Source organism: Globicephala melas, chromosome 7 (assembly GCF_963455315.2).
Source record: "Globicephala melas chromosome 7, mGloMel1.2, whole genome shotgun sequence".
Classification (NCBI taxonomy): domain Eukaryota; kingdom Metazoa; phylum Chordata; class Mammalia; order Artiodactyla; family Delphinidae; genus Globicephala; species Globicephala melas.
In genome coordinates, this window is record NC_083320.1 from 2593147 (window position 1) to 2614777 (window position 21631).

A 21631-nucleotide genomic window follows, 5' to 3' on the forward strand; every position below is an offset into this window, starting at 1 on the left:
CCCCCGCCCGGCCCCCACCTCTGCTCCTTCCGCAGGGCCTCAGCATGCTGCCGGTTCTCGCTGTGCCACAGCTGCAACTCGTTCTGCATGGCGTCGACGTCCTCCTGGATGTAGTCCATGATCTTGCCCAGGGGAAGTGCGCTCCTGCACAGGGTCTGGATGGACACGCGGAGCTTCTCTATCTCCTTGGAGACTATGTCCTTCTCCTTCTTCCACGCCGACTCAAAGACGAGCAGTTTCTCCTACAGTCAGTGGGAAGAGAATGAAGAGAGAGCAACAGCCTCACTCCTAAGGCAGGACAGGGACTAATAAGGGCGGAAGGGGCGTGGGCGTGGGGACGGTGCCGGTTCGGGACCCACCGGGCTATGGGACACTGCTTCACGCCTGTGACCGCGAGACTAGGTCAGCAGTGGCCCGGGGTGCCAGGCCCTGTGTGAGCACGTCAGCAGCGCCCCGTAAGGCCCTGTCCCTGGAAGGCTGCCCGAGGGGCACATTTCTGTGGGGTAAGATTTTCATTTCCCAACTGGCCAGAAACTTACTGCCGCTCTTGTTACAAAAGCTCAGGCAGGGCCACTGATGATCTTCCCAAACCGTCTGGCGGGAAGGGGACCTGGCCCTGCATCTCACTCCTTCTGAACCACCCTCCCAGCTCGAACGACTCTGCAACCTGGCCTGCCAGGCCAGCCGAGGGCAGCTGCCAGCTGAGGAGAGGAGGGCCGCGAGGTGGAGAGAGGGAGGTGCGGTGTGCGGACGGAGGGTGCGGCCCTCGGCAGCACGGGGGCAGCAGGTGAGGTCGAGGAGGGCTGGCCTGGGCTGGCCGGTGGAGAGGCGACGGGGCCTGGGGCCCCGGCGGGCATCGAGGGTGCAGGGCTGGCGGGGGAGGGGCTAATGCACAGCAGGCGAAGGAGGTGACGATGGAGGCGACCAGGGAGCTCCATGCAGTTTTGGCCAGGAGTTCTTGGGCTCTTGGACAAGAAATATTTAATTCCCTTCATATGAGGTTTTACCACAGACGTCTCTGAACTGCAAAAACTGATGTAAGAATCAACAAGCAGTTTGGGTCGGGAAACCTTTCCTGGGGAAATGAACAATGTTTAGCAAGTCCCCCCTGGGTGCCCCCACTCCACACAGGCTGACTAAAGGTCCCTGCTTTACCCACTGACACTGAGTCAGATGCATTAGGCTATAATTAATCAACGTCTTGTTTTATCTTTAAACTTCTTGTATTAAGTTAGAGAACCACTTGTGTCACTTCTAATTCCGGTTTCAGACCGTAGGCCCCAGGAGGGCAGGAACCCTGCATCTGGTCCCTATAAGTGCTCCTTAAATATTTGCCAAATGAATAGATGAAGTGAGTAAGTAATTTCTGAGTCAAGATCCTAGCCTCGCTACGTCCTGGCCTTTGGCAAACACACGCAAAGCCTTAACATAATGCCTGGCACACAGACAGTGTTAAGTACACAGGACTACAGATAAAAGGCCAAGCTCACAGAACTAATAAGTGAGCTCTGCAAGGCTGCGGGATATAAGAGAAACATACGAAAATCAACTGTGTTTCTATTTACTGGCAGTGAACACACGGATACCAAAATTAAAAATACGATGCCATTTATAATTGCTCAAAAAAAAGGAATACTCGGTGTAAATCTAACCAAATATGTACAGAACTTGTATACTGAAAACTACACAATGTGGATGAAATAAATCAAAGGAGATCTAAAAAGAGAGAGCCATACCCTGTTCATCAACTGCAGGATTCAACATAGTAGAGATGTCAATCCTCCCCAAGCTGATATGTAGGTTTAATACAATTCTTACCAAAATCCCAAATTCTCTGTAGACATGGACAGGATTATCCTAAAACTTATATAGAAAGGCAAAGGAACTAGCATAGCTAAAACACTTTGAAAAAGAAGAAATAAGAGGGAAGAACCAGGCTACCCAATTTCAGGACTTCCCAGATAGCTACAGTAATCAAGACAGGGTGGTACTGGCAGGATGGACACACAGGTCAATGGAACAGAACAGAGAACCCAGAAGCAGATCCTCACAAATACGCCCAGCTGATGTTTGACGCAGGCGCACAGCAATCCAGCGGGGGAGACAGCCAGCCAACAGAAGGCACCGGAGCAACTGGACAGCCACAGGGAAAGTGAACCTTGACCTAAGTCTCACATCTTGTACAAAAATTAACTCAAAATGCATCACAGACTTAAATGTAAAACAGAAAACTATAAAACTTCTACAAAAAAAGCTAGAAGAAAATCCTTGGGATTTAGGGCCAGGCAAAGAGTTCTGACTTGACACCGAAAGCACGATCAATTAAAGGAAAAACTGATAAACTGGACTTCATCAGAATTAAAAACTGTCGCTGGGCAAGAAACCCTGTTGAGAGCATGCAAGAAAGCCTAGAGAGTGAGAGGACATATGTTCAAACCACAGACCTGGTGAAGGACTAGTACCTAGAATGTAAAAACTCTCAAAAGTCAACAGCAAAAAAAGCAAACAATCAAATTAGAAAACGGACAAAAGAACAGACATTTCACCAAAGATGATATACAGAAGGCCAACGAGCACGTGAAAAGATGTTCAAAATCATTACCTATTAAGGAAATGGAAATTAGAACCACCATGAGATAACACTCCACACCTATCAGAATGTTTAAAACAAAAAACAGCGACCACGCCAAATGCTGGGAAGGGTGCAGAGAAACTGGATCCCCCATTCACGGCTGGTGGGAATGTAAAGTGGTGCAGCTGCTCTGGAAAACCAGTTGGCAGTTTCTTTAAAAGCTAAACGTGCAGCTACCATACGACCCAGCAATTGTACTCCTGGGCACTGATCCCAGAGAAGAGAAGACATGTTCACACAAAAACCTGTATAGGTATGTTTACAGAAGCTGTATTCAAGGAGCCAAAAACTGGACACAACCCAGATGCCCTTCAAGGAGTGAGTAGTTAAATAAACTATGCTACATCTGTATCGTGGAATACTACTTGGCAATAAAAAAGGAACGAACTGTTGATTCGCACAACAACCTGGACGGACCTTGAGAGAGTTATGCTGAGTGAAAAAAGCCAGTCTCAAAACTTACATGCTGCGGGCTTCCCTAGTGGCGCATTGGTTAAGAATCTGCCTGCCAATGCAGGGGACACGGGTTCGAGCCCTGGTCCGGGAAGATCCAATATGCTGCAGAGCAACTAAGCCCACGCGTCATAATTACTGAGCCTGCGCTCTAGAGCCTGTGAGCCACAATTACTGAGCCCATGTGCTGCAACTACTGAAGCCCGCACGCCTAGAGCCCATGCTCTGCAACAAGAGAAGCCACCACAATGAGTAGCCTGCGCACCGCAACGAAGAGTAGCCCCCGCTCGCCACAACTAGAGAAAGCCCGCGCGCAGCAACGAACACCCAACACAGCCAAAAATAAATACAAATTTTAAAATAAAAAAAAAACAACTTACATGCTGCATGATTCCATTTATATAACATTCTTAAAATGATAAAACTATAAAAACGGAGAACAGATTAGTGGTTGCCAGGGGTTCAGGACAGGGTGGGGTGGAAGGTAGAGAATGGACTGTGGTTATACAAGGGCAACAAGAGGGATCCTTGTGATGCTGGAGATGTTGTATCTTGACTGTATCAAGGTCAGCATCCTGGGTGTCATACTGCACTCAGTTCTGTAAGATGTTATCAGTGGGAAAAACTGAGCAAGGTGTCCCTGGGATCTCTCTGTTATTTCTTACAACTGCATTTGAATCTACAGTTATCGCAAAATAAGTTTAATTAAGGAAAAAAGGTAGTAGCTATAAAAATGCTTTTAAATTACAATGCTAAATGACTAAAACGAATCAATACAATGACAAACGACTTCCCAGGAAAAACTGTGTTGTCTTTATTATATTGACTACTTACTTAGTTGAGACATTTAAAATTCTATTTAAACCGACTCATAATGATTATTAAGTAATTCCTATGTATTTGGCATCACGTTGTCTCTAACACAAAACTGTTTAGGGCACAGAACTTAGGATGGAGACTAACAGGCACAACGTCTTGCCAAACTGGCAAGTCCCAACGTGGATGAAGACAATAAGGGGTCATCTGTCAAAATCCTTCATGTTTCTGCGGCACAGAACCAAGCAGGATTGGGAACAGTAATCTTTTTTTTTTTTTTTTTGCGGTACGCGGTCTTCTCACTGTTGCGGCCTCTCCCGTTGCGGAGCACAGGCTCTGGACGCGCAGGCTCAGCGGCCACGGCTCACGGGCCCAGCCGCTCCGCGGCATGTGGGATCCTCCCGGACCGGGGCACGAACCCGCGTCCCCTGCATCGGCAGGCGGACTCCCAGCCACTGCGCCACCAAGGAAGCCCGGGAACGCTAATCTTAAAGGTCATAATTCTAAGAGCCTCAGAATGTTAAACAAGACACGTGTGGGCTTGGACTATGATGGTCGGGAGAGGCTTTGACTATTGCTGCAAAATATCAAAATTCTGGCATTTTTCAAACTTTCACTTAAAGTGGCAGGTGGGGTGGATAAGTCGAGCACTGATCATGTGCTTTGAAAGCACACTCCACTGACGACAGCCTCTGATTTACGCAGAGCTTCTACTGCTATATCAGCAACTTTCCAGACAAATACAACCATTATAAACCCTTGTTTTATAGACTTTTAATATGTACGGTAGAATTGGAGAATCCACCACCATACTCACCATACAGGAATTAGTCACATGAAATATACTTAATTTTTGAAAACAGAAGAGCAAAAAGTAACAAAACTGTATCATGATCCAAAATAGCACCTAAAACCGCCTAGAACACAAGAGGGCCTGTGGGTGAGGCACGAGCGGTCGGGAGCGTGTGCTCTGCAGGGCCCCAGCCGGTCCCAGCCCGCCTCACCGCCTCCCATCTTTACGGCCCTGGGAGCTTGACGTGACCTCTCTGTACCTCGGTTTCCTCACCATAAAACAGAAGTAATAATATTTACCCTGCATGTCAGATTAAGTGGGGTAATATAAAATAAGCAGCTCAGTGCCTCGCACAGAGTAAGCCCTCAGTAAACGGTAACCATTATAAATTGATCCACCATGAGGGACGAAGCCGCAAGGCCTGCAGGGGGAGCAGGCGAGTCCCTGCTTCAGTGCGGGCGCCGCCGCTCCAGGCAAGGCGACAGGCTGACAGGTACGCTGCTGTACTGTCAACACCAACCGACAAGCTGTGTGCCCAGCTGCAGGCGGACAAGTTCTTTCACCAAAAAATCATTTGCCTTCCTTCCTGACACATCCCCTTCCCCATCGCCACTTCATAAATAACCCAAACCATGAAATTAGCCCTTAAAAATCTTTACCGAAAGACTGCAGTGCTGAGCTCGGAGATCTGCAGCTCCTGCGTGTGGCTTGCCACGGGATCAGCTGCTACAGGTGACACAGAGGGGCGGCAGCTGTGTGTTGCGGGCACACACACCCGCCCGCCCTCCCGCCTGGCCGGCCCTCCGCCTGCCGCAGGCTGCATGCAGACTGTTTGCTCAGCTGGTAGCGTCTGGCCGGCCACTTCGCACGGGCGCTTCAGAAAAAGTGACTTTCCAAGAGTTTTCAGGTGAAGAGTTACTCCTGGGACTTAATATTATTTGCATTTACCACACACACACTTGTCCCCAGAACTGTGGGCATTTGTGTTTATAGTGCTTTTTAAATTTATAATGATTTATTATTATAAGTCATACACGTAAAAACTGCTGACCTCCGAGATTTGTTTCTTTAAATTTCAATTACAATGCTTCAGGGCAAAAAAGTACTATTGTTAAAATAATGCTTGAAAGCCTGACCCTTAGATTCTGCTAGAAGTCTCTCAGAAGCCGGATCTGGGGTACGACACTGCCCTCCACTCTGCCGCTGATCTGAGGGGTCACGGACACTCGCGAGCAGAGCTCTACCCTACATGAAGCCAACCCGATAAACAAAGGCCTGATTAATTGGGGGGGGGGAATAAATCAAAGAGTGTGAGTATTTGCTTTAAGTAACATACTCGCCCATGACTTCAGGAAGCGATTTATATACAACCTGTCAAAAGTTCATTGTCTTCGTAAACCGAGGAATGCCTGCATCCAAGTTACATGAGAGAAGCAGAGACCCACGGAATAATGATTCCAAGCGTCCTGTTCATCCAGAAATATTCCATCACCAAACTTCTCTGTAAACCACACATTCATTTCTAGTGTGGGTCAAACTGGTATCTTGAACGCACAGTAAAACAGTCTGGAATCAAACACTTTAACCTTTACACACACACACAGAAAAGCATCTAAGACACAAATGAACGGTTTAACAAAATGATAAAGTGACATCTGCAGCCAACATCTGGGTGAGGAAAGCAAACCCTGCCAGGGTCCCCAAAGCCCAAGGTCACTGTCAGTCTGCCGTCCCTGGTGTTCAAGTCCCAGGTCTGCATGACGGGCTCTGCTGTTTGCTGACCCGTGTGCCGGTCCTATGTGCACGGGACAAATGGAGTCACACATGTATCTGCATGTGTTGGACTCTGTTGCTCAACGCTGTACTTGAGAATCAACCATGTAATTACGAGCACACGCGTTCTGTTCATCTGCATTGCTGAATGGTTATGTCACCATATGAATACACCATGATTTATCCAACCACCCCACTGCTGGTGGACACTTGGGTGATTCTTGGTCTGGGGCCATGACAAACAAGGCCACTCGGAACAACCTTATACATTTGTCCTAATACACACAGGCACACAGGCACAGGATTCTCCACGGCATGCAACAAGAAGTGGCACTGCTGGGTCAACGGGTATGTATGTCACACAGTTTTCCAAAGTGCTTGTACCAATTTACATCAAATATTTTTCACAAGCCAGTATTTTACTTCTGTGCATATACAAGAACATCGACTCCGATGGCATTTCCACAATCTGACAGCTGCAGGTGTAACTACTGAACACTGGCAGCAGAGAGAAAACCGCCGGTCCAAGTCAGGGACACGCTGTTAAAAAAACCTCCCAGCTGGTAAAATCTGCTCGCTGCAGCCACTACGGATAAGAAATAAACACGAGCAGGAAGCTTTTAGAACGTATGTATGAGAAGCTATATAGTGTGAGGTTCACTGATGTCCCACCTGTGCGACTGTCCACATAATCCTGGGCAAGATAACTCTTGTGCCTCAGTTTCCTAACCTAGAAAATGGGGATGACACCTATCTCATAAATTACTGGGAGGATTAAATGAAGTGATGTATGCAACTCCTTAGGGATAGTAAGTGCTCTATCAACGTCAGCTGTTGTTATAATTATATTGTCTACGACTGAGACTATCCGATGGGTAAGCTTCTACAGGAGAAGAAATGCATATAAGGAACTACCTAGAACCTGGTGCAGAGAGAAATCAAAAGATCATTAAATGTTAGCTACTTCTACAAACATTAACGTCCTTGGAAAGGAACGAGGAACCCCCTCGGAAGGCCGGTGTGTAAGATAAGAGTACAGAGGCTTGGCGTGGGGTCACTGCGGCTGAAGCCAAAGGTTACTGCACGGAACAGAGAAGACGTACCTTCAGCCTGGCCTTTCAGACTGACATGAAAATGGAAAGAATTTAAAAAATCATCTTGTCACATGCAGGACTGACCATAATGACACTAACAAAGCAGGCAACAGGGCAATGTAGAGCTCAGGTCCCCAGCCACAGTGATCCCTTCTCTGCTTAAAGTAATGAAAGTAAGCTAAGAATGTGACATTACTGGCCTAAACCTGGTCCTTTCAAACATTTTTATGGAAGGCTATTCTCATATATTTATGCTTTCAGAAAAACTTCAGAATATTCCCGGCCAAATTCCCAAACATCCATTGAATGTTTACTGGAATTGCATTAAACTTACAAGTTAACTTGAGAGAAGTGACATCTCTATAATATTGAGTTTCCACCCAGAAACACAATGTCTCTCTCGACTTTTTCCAGACCTTTTATATTTCTTGGTAAAATTCTGTGGCTTCTCAGTACAGTTACTATAAATTCTTATTAAATGCACACATGCCTTGGAAACTTACACTTTTGTTTCCAGTTCTGGATGGGGGACTTGATATACATTGTTTCCAACCGGTTATTGCTGACATATAGGAAAAGTACTGACTTCTGTGTATTTATTTTGTCACTGGCCACCTTACAAATTTTCTAAATAGTTTTAACTTTTAGGGGGTTGATTGACTCGGTAGACTGCTGTCATCTTCAAATGATGGTGACCCTGTCTCCTTTCCAGAATTCAACCTCATTTCTTTTTGTACCAGTTAGACAGACCCTCCAGAATATCTCAGCCAGGTTTCACTTCACATCCTTGTTCCTGAATTCCACGGAAACACCTGCAGCCCCTCCCTGCTGTGTAGGTTGCTGACTGCTCGTTGCAGGAACTCTCCCTCCTGTGGCCAGAGGAACCTTCCTACCCCTCGTTCACTGCAAGCCTGTAGCAATAATGAATGTTGAATTTTATATGTGCCATTTATTCTTGAGAGACAACCCACTCACTAGTGATTTTACCCGAGACACAACACACTCACTAGTGATTTTATTTGGTTCAAGAATAATTCCTTGGTTAAATGTACCGTAAGTAAGCTAAGTTCAAAGGATGCTACAACGGCTGACTTGAACTTTTTTTGACTGAAACAACTGACTCTTTCCTGGATGTGGCAGCCCAAAAGAAGAAGAAACACTGACTATTAAAGAAAATGGACAAAAATATATTTATCCACTAGGGAATAGGGTTTCCATTCCTAGAGTGTATTCTATTTCACTATTAATCATATAATCAAATATATGCTTTAGAAAAAAATAAGATTAGGAATTCGTAACCATGAACCTTTATTTTTGTATTTCTTTATCTTTGTTTAAATCTCTAAAATTCATTCTAGCTAGAGATTTTTAGGATTCTGCAATTCTTTTAAGCTACAGCAAGTAGATTCTGCCCAAATAACAGAACTGAAACCGAACTAGGGAACAACCATAAAACAGAACAAAATGTCAGAGGCAACCATGCTCAGGAGATGAAGAAAGGCAGTGGACGGCTCAGAGCTGGACAGGAGGACGCTCGGGCAGCCAGCCCACTCTCGCTCCGCTCTCCACGTGGGGACAGTCTCCCAACCGCGGCACAGAGTAGGGGGCCACCAAGCTTTGGAGACTCCACCACAAGGCAGCGGCTGTGCTGACTCTGCAGGCAGGGAGCCCTTGGAGAGGTCCAGCACACCACCAGAGCAAAACAAGCCAGTGTGGATGCACTGGAGAGGGAAAGAGAAACAGCCTGACTTCACCCACGGTGTCACTCCTCCCCGAGGTGGAGCAGCTTAGGGCCAAGAGAGACCACCATGGCTGACTTCCCCCGAGGGGGACAGTGAGAGCGCCGGGGTGGGCACTCCGCTTCCCCAGCTGTGCGGGAAGCTGCCAAGGAGGCTCCTTTCTCTCTCGCCCCATCCAGAGCCGTGGGCTGCATGCCTGGGGGCTCGGAGTGGCGGGGAGAGTGGCAGGTAGCTAAACTGATGCAGACCCTACTGCCCCCACTGCACACTCCACCAACAAGTCCACCTATACGAGCCGCTGGGGACGCCTCACCTACGGAGCCCCAGCTGGCCCATGGGTGGCCCCAGCGCTCAGCGTGCCTCACCCACACGCACTCCCACCCTGCGGCCACTCCTGTGTGTGATCCCCACGTGGTGAGAGCAAGCTCTGACGGACGGCTACTGAGCACGTGCAGAGAGCCAGCCTGAGTCTGTGGAGGGAGAGACCACAACCTTCAGCTTGAGCTCCACTCCTGGGAAAAGAAACAGAGGCTGTCATCACCCAGCCGGGAGCTACGGGGCAGAGAGACGGCACAGAAGCTGAGGAATTCTGCTGGAGGAGGGAGCAAGAAACGGCAAGAAACATGGGGCGAGCGTACGCATAGCAGATGAGAAAGCCTCAGAATCCCTAGCAGGGCTGGTGGAAATATTTATCACCCAACGTCAGTCAGTAAAGACTGGAGGAGAGGGCTGCTACTTCAAACGTGAAGACAGCAACATAAGACTCAAGCAACAGGGGGCTTCCTGGTGGCGCAGTGGTTGAGAATCCACCTGCCAATGCAGGGGACGTGGGTTTGAGCTCTGGTCTGGAAAGATCCCACATGCTGCAGAGCAGCTAAGCCCATGCGCCGCAACTACTGAGCCTGCGATCTAGAGCCCGCAAGCCACAACTACTGAGCCCACATGCCACAACTACTGAAGCCCACATGCCTAGAGCCCGTGCTCCACAACAAGAGAAGCCACCGCAATGAGAAGCCGGCACACCACAACAAAGAGTAGCCCCTGCTCACTGCAACTAAAGAAAGCCTGTGTGCAGCAACAAAGACCCAACACAGCCAAAAATAAGTAAATAAGATAAATAAATTAAAAAAAAAAGACTCAAGGAACATGAAAAATCAAGAAAACGTGACACCACCAATACTCTTCCAGTAACCAATACCAAAGACATGGAGAGCTCCAATTTACCTGATAAAGAACCCAAAATAGCTATTTTAAGGAAGTTCGATGAGCTGCAAAGAAACACAGACAGTTCAACAAATCAGGAAAATAACATAAGAAAAAAATGATAAGTTTAACAGAGAGATAGAAACAGAAGTTCTGGAGCTGAATAACACAACCAATGAAATGAAAAATGTGACGAGAGCATCAACAACAGAACGGTTCAAGCGGAAGAAGAATCTGTGACGTAGAAGACAAGACCTTCAAAATTACCCTGTCTGGGGGGAAAAGCATGGATGAAAAAGAGTGAAGAAAGCCTACGTGATCAATGGGCACCATCACGAGAAGCAATCTACAAACTCCTGGAGCCCCAGAAGAAAAGAGGGAGAAAGGGGCAGAAAGCTTATTGAAAGAAATAACGGCTGAGAACTTCCCAAATCTGGAAGAAGATTTGGACATCCAAGTTCATGAAGCTCACAGTTCATCAAACAAACTTCACCTAAGGAGATCCTCTCCAAGACACACAATAATGAAACTGTCAAAAATCAAAGACAAGAAGAGACTCTTAAAGCAGCAAGAGAAGAGCAGCTTGCAACTTCCAGCTATCCCCATAAAGCAATCTGCAGATCTGCCAGCAGAAACCTTACAGGCCAGGAAAGAGGGGGACAAAATATTCAGAGAGATGAAGGAAAAAATTGCCAACCAAGAATACTCTATCCAGCAAAGCTGTCCTTCAGAAATGAAGGAGAGATAAGACTTTCTCAGATAAACAAAAGCTGAGGGAGTTCATCACCACTAGATCTGCCTTATAAGAAATGCTGAAAGGAGTTCTTCAGGCTGAAACTAAAGGACACTAATTAGTAACATGAAAACATGAAAATATACAATACACTGGTGAAGATAAGTATACTGTCAAATTCAAAATACTCTAATACTGGCCTCTTGCCTTCGAAGATGGCCCACACTCTGCCTACGGAGTGTGTATCTCCCTGAATAAACCTGCTTTCGCTTTAAAAATAAATAGATAAATAGGTGCATGTATAAGTGCAATTATTTTTCTTGAAATGTAGTATTAACCAAATTTAAAACATTTCATCTGAAACAAAATGCTGATCTTGAAGGAAGCAATCTCAAGATGGGACCTCATAGTTCTTACGTCACGACATATAGTTACTCTTAGATTTATGGCTGTTAAATAAGAAGCCATAAAGTCTCAAAAATAGCATATTTGTTAACTGTAGACAATCCCGTGTAAATCGTGCCTTCTAAAGTGTCACAGACAGAGAAGAAATGTCACAAAGCCTTATCCATGTCTAGCGTTTCTGCTAAAGCCAAACGAAACAACAACAACAACAAAACCCTAGTACTGTAACGTGATGGAGGTATTAACCACTTAACTCTAGTATAAAGGTTCGAGGAAAAAAGTATTAAAAATAACTAAAGCTACAATAATTTGTTAATAAATACACAATATAAAAAGAGGTAGATCACAATATCAAAAACATAAGGGGGAGTAAAAGGGTAGAGTTTTTGTATGCAATTGAAGTTAAGCTGTTATCAGTGTAAAACAGACTGTTATATCTGTAAGATGTTTTATGTAAGCCTCAGAAAAAAACAAAGCAAAAAAAAAAAAAAGAAAAAAAAAGCAGAGCAAAAACCTACAGTAGATACACAAAAGATAAAGAGAAGAGAATCAAGGCACACCACTATGGAAAATCATGAATTCACAAAGGCAGGCAGAAAGAGAAGAAGAAAGGAACATGGGAATCAGAAAACAACAGGATGGCATTAGTAAGTCCTTACTTATTGTAATTACTCTACATGTAAATGGATTAAATTCTCCAAGCAAAAAGCACAGAGAGGACCCAGCAATTCCACTTCTGGGAACATATCTGAAGAAAATGAAAGCACATGTCAAAGAGCCATCTGCAGCCCCACGTTTATTGTAGCTCTGTTCACAAAAGACGTGGAAACAACCTAAGTGTCCATCAACAGATGAATGGATAAAGAAGTTGTGGGATGGATGGATAGATAGTTATACACAGTGGAATATTATTCACCCACACAAAGGGAAGAAATTCTACCATTTGCAACAACACAGGTAGACCCTGGGGCATTATGCTAAGGGAAATACATCAGGCGGAGAAAGACAAATACAGTATGATGGGGGTAAGGGGAGAAGGAACTGGAGGAAGGTGGTCAAAAGGTACGAACTTCCAGTTATAAGACAAATAAGTACTGGGAATGTGATGTACAACACGATGGTTATAGCTAACACTGCTGTACAGTATATATGAAAGTTGTTAGGAGAATAGATTCTAAGAGTTCTCATCACAATGAAAAAATTTCTTTTTTTTTATCTATAAGAGATGATGGATGTTAGCTAACTTGTTATGGCAACCATTCCACGATATATTTAAGTCAAATCATTACGCTGTACACCTTAAAAGTACACAGTGCTATATGTCGATTATATTTCAATAAAACTGGGAGAAAGAAGGCATAGAGTGGCTGGAAGGATAAAAAAAGAAAAACAAGACTCAAGTACCTGTTGACTGCAAGAGACTCACTTTATCTTTAAAGATACACATAGGCTAAAAGTGAAGGGATAGAAAAAGATATTTCACAAAATTAGAAACCAAAAGAGAGCAGGGGTATCTATACTTGTATCAGACAAAATAGAGTTCAAGCCAAAAACTCTTAAGAAGAGACAAAAAAGGTCATTATATATACTGATAAAGGGGTCAATTCATCAAGAGTTTAAAGCAACCATAAATATATATGCATATATATGCATTATAAATATATATGCACTCAACATCAGCACACCTAGGTATACTAAGCAAATACTAATAGGAGAGAGGAAGATAAACTCTTGGGCTCAAGCTGCCCCATCTGACCTAGAAGTTCCATGGAAACAGAATTCTGAAAAAGTATCAAGCCTCCTACTGAGTCCCGTCATCAAGGCAAGAAAACCAGTGGCCATTCTGTAAAGAGGATGGATGGCTCTGGGAGTTCCCTCAGACGACCAGACCGGAGGCGCCAGGCTCAACAGATGGAGAAAACTGGTATCAAGCACTCAGAGGAACTTAAATCTAAGAAGACATTCCCAGGAAGGACCCTTGCTTTCCATCCAAGGCATCTCCATGGCATCTCTATGGCTATAGCATTCACATTTAAGCATCAACTAATACATCTTCAGGGACATCAAAGTTATTAATATCCTTTTATGTCATTTTTATTACATCTCACATTCCTCTCATCTTTTTACAAGTCTATATTTGTTATTTAGATTTCTCAGGAGCTCAAGATTAAAAAGGTGTGTGCAGGCATTTCTTGTAAAATATTGTTAGGATGATCTCACCTTGGGGAAGGGGGGAGAGCCATGGGGTAAGTGAGTAAGCTTGGAGTGGCTAGGCTCATGCAAGCCAGGGCCAGCAAGAAACAGTCCCTGCTCCTGAAACAGCAACCTGGGCAGACGCACCGGCGAGGAACAGGCCCCACTCCCTGCATGTCAGCAAGAGGAAGAAGCTATAACTGGAGCACACAGGCCACCAGGCAGGAGGTAGTGCATGTTCCCTATTGGTTAGGACGATGCTTTTAGGTCTGCCTCAAGTCCATAGCTCCACGGCCCCCCCCACCCAAATGAGCCAGGCCCAAGAAGGCCACTGCTACCACCCAGGGATGGAGGGAGTGGACAGGCTCTTTCCTCCCCGGGCACTGACCCCAGGTCTTCTAAGGGTTTAATGGGATCAGCCCTTGTGCACAGGAACCAGAAGTGGAGGCTAAGCAACTCCTACCTCATCCCTCCAGGGGTCAGCGACCACCTGGCGCAGAAGCTTGAAGGCACCGTCTCATTCCTGGCTGTGCATCAGAATCACCTGGGGAAGTTTTTAAACATACGCACACCAGGATCCTGCCCGAAGACTGACCTAGGGGTGTGGGGCAGACCCAGCACCAACATTTAACAAGACCCTTTGGACAGGGCTAAGGCACAGACTGTTTGAGCAGATGTACCTTAAGGAAATTTCAAAGGATACAGGGTTCTAAAGTTCACTTGCTCTGTACTTTATAATCACCTCCCATGATGTAGGCAGTGGAAGCAAATGAATCTAGGTTTAAAAATACACTTTAGAAGTGCTTTTCTCTTTTCACTATCATCTCTGGAAATGCCCATTAGGATCCTTAAATTATTTTGCTTTTCCTTTCCATCCCTTTACTAACTAACTGAATTTGCTACTTTAAATGTCTTGCTAAAATATTTATCATTTTCTATTGAGTCTACTGCTCCAATCTGTGCTTATAATTCTGGCTCCAGTTTTATTTTTTCATATTTCGACTTCTAAATTCTTACCATATTTAATGGCTCTAAAAATACCAGATACAATAATCACACCCAAATTAACCATTAACCCCCGAAGGCAGTTACTGGGCTATGACCCCAGTGAATTTCACAGCTGCTGGCATGGGAAATGGAGAAGAAATCAACACTCAAGCCTGTAACTGGAAGTACCCGGATATCAGAGGTCTTCAGCAGAAAATACATTCCGCAGAATTCATGATGAGCATAAGCAGTGTGCCCAAGGCTAGGAGGAGCAAAGGAAATGCAAATAAAGGACGCTGGGTCCCAGACACCCTGAGGGCGCTGAGGACAGTGGCAAGAGTGCTGCAGGTGCCCTGCAGACACAGATGGCACAATTAGGCCTTCTTAAACCGGGACTCATTATTCTTCGCTCCTCCAGCACTCAAGTCAGTCCAAAAACACATTCTACAATTCCAGGTGGCCACCGATGCCATGAAGAGAACAGTCGGGTCGGACTCTCGTGGGTGAGGGGCTGGAGGGAGGACTGGTGTAGCCGGCAGGCAGGGAAGGCCTCTGAAGAGGCGACATGTGAGCGGGGACTTGAGCGGGGATTTCTGTGACAGGTCCTGATACTGGCCACCAGCCGAGAGGCCGGAAGCCGCCGGCCCACAGCACAACCCAGGGGAGGAGGCGGCTTGCCCCGCAGGAAAGCAATCAGGAAAGCAAGCCGCTAATTACACCCTGACAACAGCCCCGCCCCACCTCCTACGGACAGAGGGAGCACAGAGGGGACAAACCTCAGCTCTGGGATCCCGCCGAGCTCCCGCAGGGCAGCTGCACCCAGTGTCCCTCCCAGGGCTTCCCGGTGTGGGGGGTGGCAAGCTGACCCACGTGTGTAGGAGAAGGACCCCTACCCAGGCCTCACTGCCCACGACCTATGTGCCCCGCAGGCAAGAGCATGGGAACCTGTGACTGTCAGCAGCTGGGGACCAGGAAACCCTGTGAGCTCCGAGCTACTTGTTCTCAAGCTGTCGTCAGATAGGAAGTGAGCTCCTGCTTCTGATAGCAGCCCTGGGGAGAGGAGCCCCCGAGGGGACCAACCTCTGTCTGAGAGGAAGGAAGGGCACCCAGCCTCAAGGCTCCATGAAACCTCTGTGAACCAGATCAGTCCTCTGACTTAAACTGTCTAGGGCACAGGAAAAAAGCGAATTTTATAAAACCAACATAATCTTGATCGTAACACCTAATGACAATACACAGACACATTCGAACAAACACCCCAGGTTAATTTCACTTGAATAAAGATACAAACTTCTATTTTAAAATAGTAGTAAATTGAATATAGTTCTGCAGTGGACAAATAATAGTCTATGACCAAGCAAAGATTATTTTAGGAATGAAAGAATTGCTCAACATTAGGAATTCTATTAATATATGACAATCTCAACAGTTGCCAAAAAGATATTTGATAGCATTTAACGTCCATTTCTGATTTGATGCCTAGAACAGTGCCCAGGATATGGCAGGTGATCAATAAACGGCTGGTGAGTGAATGAACACTGACTTGGATTTTCTTTGGCTGCGCTATGCGCTGTGTGGGATCTTAGTTCCCTGAGCAGGGATGAACCCATGCCCCTTGCAGTGGAATCGCAAAGTCTTAACCACGGGACCACCAGGGAAGTCCCGAATACTGACTTCTGAAACAAAATAATTTATAATCATAAAACAAGTTTATATTAAGGTTTTTTTTTTAAGGGTAAATAAAAACTAGTAACAAGTGTCCAACTTAAGAAATTAAAAAACAAAACAGAAAAAACTCAAAGAGTAGAAGGAAGGAAATAAAGAAAACTTGAAATATCAGTAAAAAGTAAAATCAAAGATACAAAGTGAAGATCAGCAAAGCCACAATTCGGTGGTTTTAAGAGAGTGACAAATTTCTGTAAAAAGTGATTTTAAAAAAAAGGAAAAAGCACAAATAAGTAATATTATTAATTTAAAAAAAAAACTAAATTACAAATAGAGCAGATGTTTAAGAGTTCTATCAAAAGCTTTTTTGCGGGCTTCCCTGGTGGCGCAGTGGTTGGGAGTCTGCCTGCCAATGCCGGGGGCACAGGTCTGAGCCCTGGTCCGGGAAGATCCCACATGCCGCAGAACAGCTGGGACCGTGCACCACAACTACTGAGCCTGCGCGCCACAACTACTGAGCCCGTGTGCCACAACTACAGCAGCCCGTGTGCGTAGAGCCCGTGCTCCACAACAAGAGAAGCCACCGCAATGAGCCCACGCACCGCAACAAAGAGTAGCCCCCGCTCGCCACAACCAGAGAAAAGCCCGTGCGCAGCAACGAAGACCCAACGCAGCTGAAAAATAAATAAATAAAACAATAAAATAAATAAATTTTTTTTAAAATGCTTTTTTGCAATAAGCTTGATAGTTTATTTATTTATTTATTTATTGCGGTACGCGGGCCTCTCACCGTTGTGGCCTCTCCCATTGCGGAGCATAGGCTCCGGACGCGCAGGCTCAGCGGCCATGGCTCACGGGCCCAGCTGCTCCGCGGCATGTGGGATCCTCCCGGACCGGGGCACGAACCCACGTCCCCTGCATCGGCAGGCGGACCCTCAACCACTGGCGCCACCAGGGAAGCCCCAAGCTTGATAGTTTAAAAGAAATTAATAACCAGAACTGACTCAGGAAGAAATAGAAGCCTGAATACGCCCATAATTAGTACAAAAATAAGAGCAGTAGTTTAAATTTTTCCCACAAAAGAAACACCACACTCGGATGGTTTCACAGGTGAGTCCCACCAAATTGTCAAGAAATATATCATTCCATCATCTACAATCTCTTCCAGAGAGAAGAAAAGGACGCTCCCCAATTCATTCTTAAGCTGGGGACAAAAACAAGACGAAGACCACATGAGGAAGAAAATCAGGGGCCCATTTCACCCACGAATATAAGTGGAAAAATACTAATCAGCAACTAGAATCTAGCAGTGGATAAAAAAGATAGCAGATCACAGCAATGCTGGTTGTATACCAGGAACGTAAGAATAGTTTAATATGAGAAAAGCTATAAGTGACATTTATCAAATTAAAAGAAGACAACAGAATCATCTCAATCAATGCGGAAAGAACATTTAATAAAATCAACACCCATTCAAGATAAAAGCCCCATACTGGGAAAAATCGTACTTTCTCAACTTGTTTTTGCTACAACAATATCAGGAAGGGGTAGCTTCTAGAAGCATGTCCATTAAAAATCAGGAAGGAAACAAGATTGCTCACTCTCACGACTACTAGTTCATTACTACCCCAGCCAGAGCAATTAAACCCTAAAAAGAAAACCGTGAGGACAGGAAAGGAGGTGAAGCCGCCTTGACTCGAGGTGGCACATGGGCTGGGGTCAGAAGGCCTGGGTGGGAGTCCCCGCTGCGCGCTGACCAGTCCCTTGGCCTCCTGGACCACCCCCCCCCCGTCTGCATCTCAATATCATCTACCTTAGTATCCAGTGGCTATTACAGCACAGACCACAAAAGCATCAACAGACGCATTTTGAACGTAATCAGTTTATCAAGGAAGCTGGTTATGAATCAACAGCACTCCTACCTACCAGCAACAAACAGAAAACAGTTTGTGAACATACAGCACTTACAATAACTGAACAAACTCTGGAGAACCCAGACAGAATCTAACAAGAGATGTGCACAACCTCTACAGAGAAGATCCTCAACATTCACGGAAAGACCCAAAAGAAGGCTAAGTAAACGCAGCATCTTGTGCGTGAACACACCCACTGAACCCAAGAAGCTGGTTATAACGTTTACACGGCAGTGGAAAGGGCCAGTAATAGCCAAACTCCCAGACGTGGGGTCTTATTGTAAAGCTACAGGGACTGAAGCAGGGTGGACAGGGCAGGGCCAGCGAGACAGTGCAGCCCACAGCCCACAGCCTGGCCCACCGCCTGCTTTTCATACAGCCCATGAGCTGAGAATGGTGACCTTTCACTTTCTTAAACACTTGAAAAAATATTTAAAGAATAATACTCTGTGACACACACCAAAGTCCTATAAAATTCACATTTCAGTGTCCATAAATAAAAGTTTATTTACGGATACGTTCATGTGCGTGTTGTCTACGGCTGCTTTCACTACAATGGCCACATTGAGTACTGGGCACAGACTGCACGGCTCTCAGAGCCGAAAATATTTACTACCTGGCCCTCTACAGAAAAAGTTTGCTAGCCTCTCGTGTAGAGAATCCAGGAAGAGCCTTCATATACAGCAGAGGCAGCATCGCAGATCAGTGTGGAAAGGAGGAAGAACTGGGGGGAAAAATTGTAGCTCTACCTCAAGGAATACAGGAAAATCAACTCCACATGGATCAAGGACTTAAATGTCATAAGAAAGCATTAGTTTTTTAAAGAGAAGAAATACCTTTCTGGCCTTAGAAGAGACAAGGATTTCTTAACGAAGACACAGAAAGCACTAATGACAAGGGACAAGACTGAAGAATTTGACTAGATTAAAATTAAGAACTGAGTAATCAAGAGACACTGAAGAAGGACAAGGAAAAGTGAGTAAATGACGCCGTTCATGCGACTTGACCTCCCTTGACTCTCTACCCCACTACCTGCTACTGTGTTATTTTTCTATAAAGCTGATGTTTTGAAAGCTGTCTTAAGGATTTCACATTTAATTCTGTAGCCCATTCAAATTCTCTTTGCTTAACTGGTTTTAATGCTCAATTTTAATTCATTTTGTTCACACCAACGATACCCACTACAAACATGTGAGCCACATATGTAACTTAACATTTTCTTCTAGTTTCGTTAAAAAAGGGAAAATAGGTGAAATTAACTTCAATGAATTTTTAATTAACATTGTCCAAAATCTTGTTTCAACATGCAGTCAATATAAAAATTACTAACGAGATGGTTTCTGTCTTCTTTCCTTCTATGTCTTTTATAAACCCGCTGCGTCTGTTAAGCTTACAGCACACTTTTCAGTTCAGACCAGCCACTTCCGGGTGCCCAAATGCATCTGACCAGTGGCTCCTGCACTGGTCAGGCCTACCTTCCCCTTTCCAGAGGGGTGGGCTTGGGCTGCTTTTTTGATCTCTTAGTTATCTAGACAGACTATATTTTAGGCAATCATTTTTTCCAAGAAGAATCCAAGAGCAATATTTTTTGAGCCCTCGCATTACCTGGGTATGTCTTTCATTATTTCTGCATATGAGACGCCAACCTGACTAAATAATAAGAACCTTGGGTCAATCTGTTTCTCTCCAAATGCTATAACCACTATTATTATTCTATTTTCTTCGGGCATTTAGGGCTGCTGAGAAGTGTAAAAGCAAATCTGACTTTGGTTCCTTTGAAAAGAACCTATTGGGGCTTCCCTGGTGGCGCAGTGGTTGAGAGTCCGCCTGCTGATGCAGGGGACACGGGTTCGTGCCCTGGTCCGGGAAGATCCCACGTGCCGCAGAGCGGCTGGGCCCGTGAGCCATGGCCGCTGAGCCTGCGCGTCCGGAGCCTGTGCTCCGCAATGGGAGAGGCCACAGCAGTGAGAGGCTCGCGTACCGCAAAAAAAAAAAAAAAAAAAAGGACCTATTGTTTCTTGCCCTACAGTATACCTATAGAATAGTTAAAAACAAACAAACAAACAAAACCTCAATCCCAACAATACTGCCAATATTGTGAGTTCTCTTTTTACCCAGAACATAACAGCCCTTTTAAGTGCAGGCCCACCGCAGGTTAAGCTTCTTGCTTTTGTGAAAGTACCAAAGCACCTCTTAAAAAGCATACTTTTATGTTTAACATCACATTAATCTAGGTCAGAAAACTATTTAAGTGTCATGCCTATCACACTTTACTTGGAAATCTGAATTACTGTTCAAACTGCAAACTTCCAAGTTGTGGCAGAAAACCGCAGAGCAAGGGGGCTGTATGCCTGCTCTCCACCACCCGGCGGCCGGCGGTCAGGCCATCCAGGGCTCTGCGCCAGGAGAGCGCCACTGGAGGGGCTGGAAGCACCAGCCAGCAGTTAGTATGCGGCTCCCGAGGCCGCAGCCCCTCCTGTTCATTTCATCTCTGCCAAGGGCTTCCTCACATGTTAGCATTCCTTCTCCTCCATGTCCCTCTTTCTCTCCTAACTTTTGTTCAGTAGCTCTGAAATTCACCTAGTCAACAGGTAATGATCACTCACGTATGTCCAATACTGTGCGAGCCACGGGAGGGGGAAATGAGATGCCTCACCTTATGAGATTCCCATCCGAGGGAACGCCAGTAAGTGGCCTTTCCTGGCTCCTTTCCCTCCTGAACCATTCAGCCCTGAAGCCATGAGGTGGGCAGAGCAAGGAAAGCATCTGCACGGGGTGGGAAGCCTCGGGGGCCCAGGGTGGGGAGGGGAAAGGGAGGAAGCGGGCAGCAGTCAACGTAGGCTGCAGAGAGGGCAGCCGTGCGGGGAGGCTGGCTAGTCCAGGAGTGACGGAGAGCTCGTCCACAGGGCAGCGGTCACACTGTTGTTCTGGCGAGGGCTGTTGGAACCCAAGGTGGGTGAAGAGGGCAGCCACACAGGCCAGGGGTGACAGCAGCAATGGGGACCGGCTACATGCAAGGGGGAGTCATGTATAAGCTCATCTACAAAGGAAAACGAGAGCCAGGTTTCACACTGTTGGAAAAGAGAAATACAAATACAGAAGCAGAAAACTGGCACACACACACACACACTCACTCACACACTTTTCCTCTTTAGCTCTGACCAGCGAGAGGGCCTGAGAGCAGAAACACTTCAAAAGCAGTGAGCACACCTAGTGAGCAGATCGTGGTTTC

General features: G+C 45.8%; 1 protein-coding gene across 4 annotated transcripts in view; it reads right to left on the reverse strand.

The window, feature by feature from the left end:
• The window catches only part of TRAF3IP1 (TRAF3 interacting protein 1), a 67493-nt gene that overhangs the window by 2294 nt on the left and 43568 nt on the right, over positions 1-21631 (reverse strand). For 3 of the 4 annotated variants that reach the window (XM_030859393.2, XM_030859034.2, XM_060301619.1), the window contains one exon: positions 19-242. In XM_030859393.2, coding sequence (XP_030715253.1) covers positions 19-242 — 224 coding nt within the window. Of the gene's footprint in view, positions 1-18; positions 243-21631 lie in introns of those variants that run through there. The other variant, XM_060301620.1, reaches the window with a different exon arrangement.